A 10,951-nucleotide genomic window follows, 5' to 3' on the forward strand; every position below is an offset into this window, starting at 1 on the left:
ATAGCTGCACTATGTTATTTTAAGAGTATTATGTCTTGTTTAAAAGCCTAGAGCGTAAGCTGTATGTAATGTTCTTTTAGGCGCGTCTAAGTAGTGTTGTTAGGAATGCATTAGTGTAGAAAAAGTAGTTTAGTAGGGCCTTAGTAAAAGTAAGCAACTTAGGTGTGTAAGCAACTTGTCTATAAAGTATGTTATTATAAAGACTATTTTATTAAAGTTATATATATTATTAGTTTAAATACTATACTTAGCTTTACTGTTTTTTATAAGGCTAAACTAGCTTTAAATTACTTTATAATTTTTATAAAAAGATTATTTATACCTATGCTTATACTTAAACTTTACTTTAAGTTTTAAATAATACTTAATAAATATACTAAGCTAGTTTATACTAGCATTGCCTATATTATACTTAGTGTGTAAAGAATTAGCTATATTAGCTACAGCTACTATCTTAAAGGAAAATCCTTACGCATCTAGCTTAAGTATAAACTTAGTAACTACTTACTTTTTATTATTATTTAGCCTTTATAAGTTAGTTATATAATTAGCTTATAAAAGTTATCTAGTATATTAGTTATTTATTATTTTTTAAAAGACTTTATATATAGCTATAGCATGTTACTTTAAAAGTATTACATCTTATTTAAAAGCCTAGAGTATAGCTATATTTAATATTCCTTTAGCACATTTAAGTAGTGTTATTAGAAATAAATTAGTGTAAGAAGGGTAGTTTAGTGTAGGCTTAGCAAAAGTAAGTAACTTAGGTGCGTGAGCAACTTGCTTGTAGTGTATGTTATAAAATCTACATTTTTTTTAAGACGTGCTAAGACTATTTATGCAAATATTACAAGTTTGCTCATTTTTAGCAATACGCGCTAATATTGATTAATAACAATATTGATTAATCTAATTAGTACACATTGAAATTAAAATCACGCTGTTCTTAGGTAGGTTCAGACGAGAGCTTCTTCGGCGACTTGAATGTTTGCAGCGTGATCCCATTTCGTATTCGGCGCTCTGCCAGCTAGTACCGATGGGGGAGATATCAGCGAGGGCATTCACAGTCATGACCAATGTACTGAATGACACGGACTGGGGAGATTGCGCAAGATCAAGTCGCTATTGCTAGATTGGTCAGACTTTAGTTTGGTTGCTGAGATACTTGCCTCGAGATCGAGATCTGGATATCGATGTTTGTGGATTGGAGGAAAGGTGGACTGGAATTGGAGCCTTTGTTTTTCATGCCTAGATTCAAACAGCCACTTTAATTTATTCTAAAACTTGTTGGTCTCTTTTGTTTTCTGCATCTTTGAATCCTTGTTCTGTTGCTGTCGAAGACGGCGCTAGAAAAGGCTTGGGAAATTGATGAAAAGCGCTAGCAAAGTAACAAGAGTAGTCGCACACAACAAGAGAAAGATAGTGCCCTGTGGGGAGTTGAAGACAAATTACTTTGGAGATGAAGTATTATCGCGACGGATTGGTGGGATCAGTGCATCAATGAAGGCGATTGGTGGTCGAATGGAAGGTGTGGCTGCGGTGGGAGCAGCCACGCGCGATCAACTATACTAGCAAAAACGGCTCGGTACTGAGCAGGTACAACATCTCCAGCCAGAGCAGCACTACGCTCAATAAGATCACTAAGGTCCCTCACTGCGTGGCGAGACACAACCTCACCCAGACCTTCGGGATCGCACTACAGTAACCATCTGGCATTATATTTAATATATTATAAATCTACGCCTATCTTTCTTTCTAAGCTATATATGATCCTCCGGTAATATAGAGACCAGTATTCTGAGAGATCATATTTCGCCTAACAAGTATACGATATACGGAGAAATTCCCGGAATATACAGTCTTTATTTAATCCAAACCTTAAAAGTCTATGGACTTAATATTTAGAATCTAAGCTCCCTTTGTAGTCTCCTTAGCATCTAATAAATATTTGTTGTCACGAATAAACAGGGAGGTATTGGAGAAGGGTTGATTGGCGGTGCTAACAAGAAGATCAACAGTGTGACTAACACCACGCTTTTTCTCGTCGGAGGCTAATGTACTAGGAGAACAATAGATATAGGACTGATGCGCATACAACCTGTATTTATATAAGCGTGGTATAATAATCGCGAAGGTCCAAAAAAAAACAAAGCGTCTCGCTACACGGTGTGTCTCGCCATGCAGTGAGGGACCTTATAACACGGGGAGGTAAGTCTTATGGACAATCTTTTTGCTTTAAGCAGCAGTCAAATCCTGTCAGCCTCGCGTCTCTCGACCTAGGGTTAGGAACGACTTAAACGACCTAAACGACCTAAACGACCTAAACGACCTGAGCGACCTGAGCGACCTTAATGCCACCTGCGCTTAGAGTGCTTACGACTGTATTGCACTAGCTAAACATGATTTCCCAATTCTATGTGTTTGGTCAGAACAGAGAACTAGAAGTACCCCTTAATGCCTGAGGCATCGAGAGATCATAGAAATCAGGGTACGCTTTTGCCGTATTACGGAAGGTTGATACCAACTATACATATCAATTGATCATACAATTCACGATAGCTCTGCTGTTCCATTGGCCTAGTTAACTAACAGGAGTATACGCAGCATCTCTGGAGCCATTTATTCTTCATCAGTGCTGTTGAATATACCTTTGAATTTGAATCTCACTTCGCTACCGTGTAGGACTCCACAAACTTGAGGAGAACTTGATTGAAGATGCCACGCCGACCCCATACCAAGCTCCCTTTTGGATGTAATGTCTGCAAAATTGGAGAGTGAAGATATGGATTCTGATCTTAGCCACCGAACACCTTCAGTCTTGTCGTGTAATCGATATCAAGTATACATCATACATCTCGTTAGTGTCGTTCATATCGTTTATGTCGTTTACATCGTTTATGTTGTTTAGCATTTTACGTCGTGCTATTGATGCGATTCTAGCCCTGCCTTGCATGAGTAAGCGGTCTGTTATGCTTCAGATAAGCAATGTGTCGTAAGCGCCTCACCATTCCTGTCATATTCTGCGGGCATTGGCTCGGGAACTTCTTCGGCTTGCACGCCTGGGCCAATGGATACTACATAACCGACAGGCTTTTGCCAAGTCTAATATTTCAAGGGGCTGTTCACTCACGTATCCGCTCAAGCAGGGAGGTTAAAAAGACCTACTCTAAAGTATAAAGACTCTGGTAACCTTTCCAATGTTACCTTCAACCTTTCCTACCTTTCCTACCTATCCTCAATACCGCCGCCATGCACTTTACCTACACTTTTGTTTTTGCGGCTATGTGGAAGCAAGCCTCTGCGTTACAACACATCGACTCAAATGGGCTGAACATTAGGGAGGTTGCTAGAATTATCTCTACTAACAGCACATTGAAGCCATACCACTTCACTTGGCGAGCCCCGTCCGCAGATGATGAACGTGCTCCATGCCCAATGCTCAACACTCTTGCAAACCACGGCTTCCTCCCGCACAACGGTCGCGACATTACGCGCGATATCTTCTTGAAAGCCCTCACCGATGCTCTAAATTTTGATCAAGAAAGTGTGGACAGACTCTTTACCGGCGCTCTCAGCGCTGTGCCCAAGTTCAACTCTACTGTAAGCTGCCTTGATTTATTATAGAACTGATGCTGATCTACCTCCAGTCATTTGATCTCGGCATGCTCCACGTCAAGAACTTTATTGAACACGATGGAAGCACCTCTATGCAGGACGTGATAGTCGAACCACATGCTGTTTATCATGAACCCACCTTTAGGAACTTCATGAGCTACATCCCGAAAGACGCAAGCAGTATCACCATTCCTGCTGCTGCCAATGCCAAGGCCCGCCATTTCAAGGACATGAGCGAGATCAATCCACGATTTAGCATCTTGCAGAGCCAACAGACGCCGATAATGCTCGAGATGGCATCGACATTTCTCGTCTTTAGTCAGGCCACACAGAACGTCGCTAACCGGTCCTACTTTGAATACTTTTTCCGTAAGTAAACTGGGTTTAATGTTATTCGTCATCTGATGACCAGATAGGCAACCAACGATTACCGGTCGAGCTCGGTTGGGCCCCGCCACGGATGGAGATTCTTTTCACCAACAGGTCTAGGGAGATTGCAGCTGCGCTGATCAAAGAATTACCCACGGACGTTCCATTCCTGTATAATCCTAGTGATATGGGGTCAGCCTAGTCAAGTGACCATTATTAGTCAAGCGACCTATTTCTCATAAAACATACTAGATTGCTTGGCAGAATAGGCAAAGATCAAAAGGATTTGTTAGCTATCACGCATATAACAGGAGTACAAGACCTATATTTATGTAAAAGAGTAAGGTCCTATTGTGCCGCATCTCTGCTGCAGAATCGGCCTGACTTCTCTGCAAATTCTAATATCGCATCCAATTCCTTTTTCACTATATCCTTTGATATCATTGAAGTCATGCTGTTGATACGGGGCCCTATCCATATCCGTAGCCTTTGTCGGAACCCCTGGAGTCTCGGGAAGTCGATGAACACGTGCGCTAACGTCTCTTTCTCCGCACTCGTAGGCTTCGTCCTGCAGTTTTCCGAATCTTTTGCGGTAGCTATTGAGCCAGGAGTGGCCCGTTCACATTTGCGCCGATAAGTTTGCTTGGCGCCTAGGTCGTCAGTCGTACAGTTTGCGCACGTGTTTTCCTGGCAGATGTCCTGGTGGCCGGGGACCCAGGCAAGTTGTAGCTTGATGTTGCTGTCCTTGCTGAGTCGTTCAGCTTCTATGAGCGTCCGCTGAATGATGTGATGTCCTGACTGTCTTTGCGGATTGGCTATTGCTTGGATTGCGGCCTTTGAGTCACTGAGGACGGTGTAGGAGTTCGGAGTAGGGGCTTGGTTAACAGCGTTTCTCATGTGGTTTCTACGGATCATGACCAGGGCAAATTATATTGCGATGAGCTCCGCTGCATATACTTTCCAAAAGCTGTTCGACCCTCCACCGATACATATCTTGTGCTCTATCTCCTGTTGAGATCTTAGCACTGTGGCCGCTGCGCCGAGATTGTTATTCTTTCCAGAACCGTCCATAAAAACCACAGATCGTGGGTCAGCTGAGAGTAATTCTTACATCTTTTTGGCTTCATCTCCGCCAAGCGCGGCCTTTATCGTAGGAAAGGGTGAGCATCTCTACGGCTCGGGCGGTACTAAGCAGGGATGTTGTCGATCACGTGATCTCAAGTAATCAATCAGTCACCTGATTGATTACTTAAGTGCAATTATCGCAATTAAGCGCTATTAACAATCTTACAATTCTCGCCACCTAATTGTGTTCTAGATATTATATAACTACTAACGTATTTCACAAGCAAGCGGTCCACACAAGTAAATAGTCTACTCTAATAACATTTTATTTTATAACACTTCTATTAATTAATTATATAATAGAAAAACCTAATTTATAATATTTACTTTATAAATAGTATAAGTTTTCATTTATTAACTTTACTAGTAGTAGTAGTTATAGCATAATTAATTTTATAGTGTATTAGCTAATATTATACGATTTTAGATTTTTCTATATATTTTACTTATGTTGCGTCGCTAAAAGGTCAACCTTCTAACTAGCACAGCAGAAGAATATATATAGACGGATAATTGTATGCGACAGCTAATTATTTAATAGGTAATTTAAATTTACTTTAATTATAATGTATGTTACAAGCAAGTTTCTTACACACCTAAGTTACTTACTTTTACTAAGACTCTACTAAACTACTTTTTTATGCTAATGCATTCCTAACAACACTACTTAGACGCGCTAAAAGAACATTAGATACAACTTACGCTCTAGGCTTTTAAATAAAACGCAACACTTTTAAAATAACATGCTGTAGCTATGTATAAGGTCTTTTAAAACTAATAAATAATTTATATGCTAGATAACCTTTACAAGCTAATTCTATAGCTAACTTACAAAAGCTAGGTAATAATAAAAAGTAGGTAATTATTAAGCCTATGCTTAAACTATATGCGCAAGGATTTTCCTCTTAGCTAGTAGCTATAGCTAATATAGCTAATTCTTTGCACGCTAAGTGTAATCTAGGCTATGTTAGTATAAACTAGCTTATTATATTTATAAAGCGTTATCTAAAGCTTAAAGTAAAGTTTTAGGCATAAGTATAGTTAGTAGATATCTAGCCTATTATAAAGCCTGTTTTATTAAAGTTGTACATGTTATTATTTTAGATACTATACTTAGCTTTAATATTCTCTATAAATCTAAACTAGCTCTAAGTTACTTTAGAATCTTTATAAAAAGCTGTTTTATAGTTATACTTACACTTAAACTTTACTTTAAGCTTTAGATAATCTCTTATAACTTAAAGTAAAATAAAAGATTATATAAATCTAAGTTAAGTATATGCTCTATAATAACTAATTTTTTTTTAATTAGTTAATTTCTATACGTTAGCTTTATAATTATATTAATATATAAAGTGCTAAAATTTTATTAAAGTAGTGTAAAGCCGCTAGTCTTTACAGAGGATAATAATGCACTGTAAGGTTAGAAGCAGGTTGTACTACAGTCCTTACTCGCGACAAGTATATATATACTATTCTGTACGCAGATTAATTGTTGATTACTTATTCACACTATTTAGTTGTAATATTAGCGCAGTGGCATAGAGCTTTGTTCATACAAGTAGACTGTTTGCTTGTGTAGACTACTTGCTTATAAAATACGTTATATAAAGACCTCTAGCTAAGAATTAAAGATTTTACTCTTTTTCTTAGTATTTTAAGCCTTGTATTTACTTAATTCTATTTATAGACATCTATAATCTTTTCTTTAAGATTATAACATACTCTAATAATTTAAAAATGCTTTAAGAACGCAGAGCTTAGAATAGTTAGAGGTATGCATTAGTAGTAAAACTTTTAACTATCTCTATAAGTTCTAATTTAATTTATATAATTAATAGCTTATTTTAAAGCTTATTTTAATCTTAATATTTTCTTTTTATAATTTATTTTTATTCTAAAATTTTAGCTAGCTAATTTAGATAGAATTAAACAATATTTAGCAGCTAATAACTTTAGTAATACTAAATAGAAAATATAAAAGTAAAATTCTAGTTTTATAGTACTATATATACGTTATTAGATAAAGTAAGAAAACAAAGTAAAAAAAAGTATATTTTAAATTAAGAAAGTTACTACTAATATATAACAGAGTATTAATACTTAACTAGTAATTTATACGTACTACTCTATAAATTAATCTACTTAATACTTTATATATTAAAATCCTATTCGTTTAGGTATTAAACTAAGTATTACCTATAAGAATAGAATAGTAGGTAGCATAGATAGCACTAAAAGCAAGGTCTTTAGAGAAGTAGAAGTGTATTGTAAGAGAGATGAATCGCTTCCAAGCCTCGCTTGTTAGGATTCATGCTTATATACGAAGCACAGGTCATGTGACCTATAAACAGGTTAGGTGAGGCTATACTAGCCTGTTTTAGAACATTCAACCTTATATTAGCCTTTTAAAGTATAATATAGTACTAGCAATAGAGTAGTAATAGTAGTATATAAAGTAGTTTTTTTTCTAGAGGCGTTCCCCCCCTTGAACCCTCCCTATACATAGGCAGAGCTTAGAATAGTAAGAGGCATATAATAGTAATATATAAAGTAGCTGTTTTCTAGGGGCGTTTCCTCCTCTCTCTCTATACATAGGTATGTATGCTATCGTTGTTTAACCTCGAAGTTGACGTGGGTGGAAAGAACGATCTCATGAGTAGCTCGGCTTTTCCCTCGTTTCCGTAACCATTTGTTGTCCCGATGAAAGTGGTGGGAAATTGGAGTAGTCGGTCCCTGGCTCAGTGTATCTTGCGGCTTTCCAGAGTAAATTTCCGTTAGCTGCTCGGTCTAGGAAGTCTTTCCAGTGCTTAGACTTCGCGCACTCGATGGCCTTGGCCCATTCCTCCCTGCGCCCTTGCATTTGCAGGAATAACTCCTGCGTCGTTTGATGTTCGCGGCCGAGTCGAGCGGAGAACGTTTGCCATTGCCGTCTCGCTTTATTGTACGTTCTCCGTTTCTCTTTCAAGTCCGGGGTGAACCAACGTTTCGAATAAGGGCATGGATTTGCCAAGGGGTGAGTTCTTCAACAGTTGCTGCTGATATCCTGGTAAATTGCTCAACTGCCTCACCAAGTTGGTCTCATGTCTCGATCTCGGTGATGGTTCCAACGCGCTGTGTTATCAACTCCCCAACTCTGTTCTAGTCTGTCTGTTCGTACATTCGGCGCAGCGGTCTATCACTTCTGCGTTGGACGGGGAAGTTCCATTCAGAGAAGACTCCGCGATGGTCGGAGCCGTAGTTCTCACGGTAGATTTGGCATTTAGTGAGTCGGGATGACACGTTGCTCAGGGTCAGGTCGATCGTTGACCTGCTTCCTGGCCGAGTTACTGTCCGGCAAGGCGCTTCACCTCTTTGGAGCTGGTGATACAGGTTGTGCTGTTCCATGAAGCTGATCAGGCTTGCGGATTCTCCTACCCTGTATGGTTGGATGTTGTCACCTCGCCACATGGGGTCTTGACGGCTGAAGTCTCCCCCTATTATCATCTCGCACCGTTCATTGGGGTCCGCCGAATTCTGTGTGATCGTTGCGTTGAGGGCTTTCAGGATGGCCTGGAGTTCAGTTTCTGCTACTTTGCGGGTACCGCCAATGGGTGGGACGTAAACGGAGAAGATTAGGACTGGCCCCAAGGATGTATTGACTGCTACTCCTGTAGTGTCAAGACTATCGCATTGAATTCGTCTCTGCGCTGACGGCGAGAGTCATTTGTTGACGTAGATAAGGCTGCGGCAACGTCCTTGGCTAATGGAGGTGGGATTTGGTTGATACAGCTGGCAGCAGGGATGTTGCGTATGTGTTCTGTAGTAAGAGACGGAGGGCTCTTGGATCAAAAGAATATCAAGTTCCGCTGTTTGCGTGTCGTTGATCAGGGCCTCCATGCAGGCATTAGACTGCATAGCGTTCAATTGGAGTATCCGGAGGGACGTCGTTATACGAACCGCGGAAATCTGGTGGCCCGATTGGTGCATTCCACAGCTTGCGTATGGTGATTCTGATTGCAGTCCGCGCATCGGGCTTGGGACCCTCCCGGACAGTCACTTTTATCATGGTCATCCAAACAATAGGCACATCTCCGTTGTTCCTTGCAGTTCCAAGCTAGGTGTCCCACGCTCAGGCAGCGGTAGCATCTCTTTCTCCTCGGTTCGTATGGTTCGACACTGCCTATGCATTGGCTTCCGAAAACAACCCCGTTTCAAATAGCCCATTCTACCGCGCTCGGACTGTCGAACCATACACCTAGGGAGGCATGTCTTCCCAAGGGTGTGTCCTTCCGTTTGAGCCATGCCATGTCTACGATGCGGAAGCCTCTTGAGCTAAAATCGTTTTCTTCTAGGAGCTTGTCCATCCATGGCTGCGCCTTTATCGCCCAATCTGACTTCATCGTTTGGGGTGCGGTGGATCACGATTCCATACCGGGGTCTGTCGATTTTGGTTTTCGGATGAAGGTCTGCTAGCCATTCATGTTTGGACGCCAGTTCTTTAGATCTTTCATCTCTGAAGCGGATGACATAGCCGAATCTAGTAATTCCTACACCTGCTATTTTTGTCTCTTTCGTGCTTTCGTGCTTTCGTGCTTTTCCAGGGTATCGATCCATACTGTTGCCCTTTTTGCGTCCAGGTACCTAGTGAATTGTTGCGCTGATTCGCCGCGTTTCCCCCAGACCCATCTTCTTGCGTCACCTGAGGGATTGTGATCCGCAAGGTTGTGGGTCCAGCCACGCTTTGGTTGCTGGTGTCGGTGGACTGCGAGAGAGAGAGGCTGGGCTAACTCGGGATACCGCTTAATGCGATTGCTGCCCATGTGGGTGTGGGAAGCTTGGCGTTCTTGATTTTCTTTTCGACCGTAGCGCCGAGTCTCTCTTCTGTGCCAATAGGCGCGTTTTCAACCGCAATAGACAGCTTGTTTGTGACCGATGAGTTGATTCTTTCCACCAGAGATGTTTCCAACGTTTCAAGGTATTGCTTTATTGTCACACTGTCGAATCTGAGGTAATATTGGGTTACTTTCTCGCACTGCTGGACACGTTCGGTAAGTTCTTCGAAGAGACTTTTGTCGATGCTGATTGTCCTGGCTTGGCTCTTAGATTGAGTCTGGTGGCTTTGTAGGTACCAGCTTTTGACATGTTTCTAGAAGGCGGATAGCTGCATTTGCGCCGAGTTGCTCTTTCTTTTAGACGTTGTACGGGCTTTCCCTCTCGTGTTCATCCCGAGTTGGTGTTCTCGGCTAGCGCTCACAGGCCACCGTTGTCACGTCCCCGGACGCGGCGTCCACAATTCTTTCTACGTACTAAATATCCCTCGTGGTTTTTCTTCCTCGCTCTCTGATTCGATTCTCTTAATTCGCTAGATCGATCGATCGATTGATTGATTGATTGATTCCTACTCGATTTCAGTCGCGATTTCTCCGCAGCTATGCCCGGATTAGCTGACGTGGCAGACAGCCGACGTGACCCTGTACAGCGGACTGTTAGCTGGTGAAGGGAAAAAACTAATCGCTAATTTAAAAATTCTTTACCCTGCACATAATTATAGCCCTTAGCTACTTACAACTTTATAATTATTTTATACACGTTTATACATGTTAATTTTATAATGCCTAGTAAGCGTCTTCTAAATAGTTACATTGTACAAGTGCTTACTAATATAGTAGCAACGTAGGAGGACGTCCTAAGATTAACTTTAAACTATACTAACTCTATCTACTTAAGCTTTTCTATAAAAGTGTTACATATATGTAAATAGCTACTTACCTTCTTAAAAAGTTTTAAGTTTATGTTACTTTTTATATAATTAAGCAGCAGTTTTAAATATAAAATGTAAAGTAACACTTTTTTACTAAAG

The 10,951-nt window shown here is 40.4% G+C and overlaps 4 protein-coding genes across 4 annotated transcripts; 2 read left to right on the forward strand and 2 right to left on the reverse strand.

Annotated features, from left to right (window-relative positions):
* Positions 1-946: 946 nt before the first annotated feature.
* Positions 947-1,709, reverse strand: BDR25DRAFT_358465 (uncharacterized protein; the record flags this gene model as incomplete). The annotated part of the gene is made up of 7 exons (XM_033695954.1): positions 947-1,027; positions 1,083-1,248; positions 1,285-1,346; positions 1,408-1,427; positions 1,478-1,534; positions 1,570-1,649; positions 1,678-1,709. The coding sequence occupies 7 exons, from the start codon at positions 1,707-1,709 to the stop codon at positions 947-949; spliced, it is 498 nt and encodes a 165-aa protein (XP_033544596.1).
* A 690-nt stretch (positions 1,710-2,399) lies between these two features.
* BDR25DRAFT_358467 (uncharacterized protein) lies at positions 2,400-3,082 on the forward strand (the record flags this gene model as incomplete). The annotated part of the gene is made up of 6 exons (XM_033695955.1): positions 2,400-2,444; positions 2,481-2,566; positions 2,616-2,678; positions 2,716-2,774; positions 2,800-2,962; positions 2,998-3,082. The coding sequence occupies 6 exons, from the start codon at positions 2,400-2,402 to the stop codon at positions 3,080-3,082; spliced, it is 501 nt and encodes a 166-aa protein (XP_033544597.1).
* Positions 3,083-3,282: 200 nt separating this feature from the next.
* BDR25DRAFT_233927 (Cloroperoxidase) lies at positions 3,283-4,186 on the forward strand (the record flags this gene model as incomplete). The annotated part of the gene is made up of 3 exons (XM_033685458.1): positions 3,283-3,600; positions 3,648-3,984; positions 4,032-4,186. 3 exons carry the CDS (start codon positions 3,283-3,285, stop codon positions 4,184-4,186), a joined length of 810 nt encoding a protein of 269 aa, XP_033544598.1.
* A 35-nt stretch (positions 4,187-4,221) lies between these two features.
* BDR25DRAFT_374620 (uncharacterized protein) lies at positions 4,222-4,899 on the reverse strand (the record flags this gene model as incomplete). Its single annotated transcript, XM_033697338.1, has 1 exon — positions 4,222-4,899. The coding sequence occupies one exon, from the start codon at positions 4,897-4,899 to the stop codon at positions 4,333-4,335; it is 567 nt and encodes a 188-aa protein (XP_033544599.1). The 3' UTR covers positions 4,222-4,332.
* Positions 4,900-10,951: the final 6,052 nt, after the last annotated feature.

The sequence above is a fragment of the Lindgomyces ingoldianus genome, assembly GCF_010093535.1.
Source record: "Lindgomyces ingoldianus strain ATCC 200398 unplaced genomic scaffold BDR25scaffold_28, whole genome shotgun sequence".
Taxonomy (NCBI): Eukaryota; Fungi; Ascomycota; class Dothideomycetes; order Pleosporales; family Lindgomycetaceae; genus Lindgomyces; species Lindgomyces ingoldianus.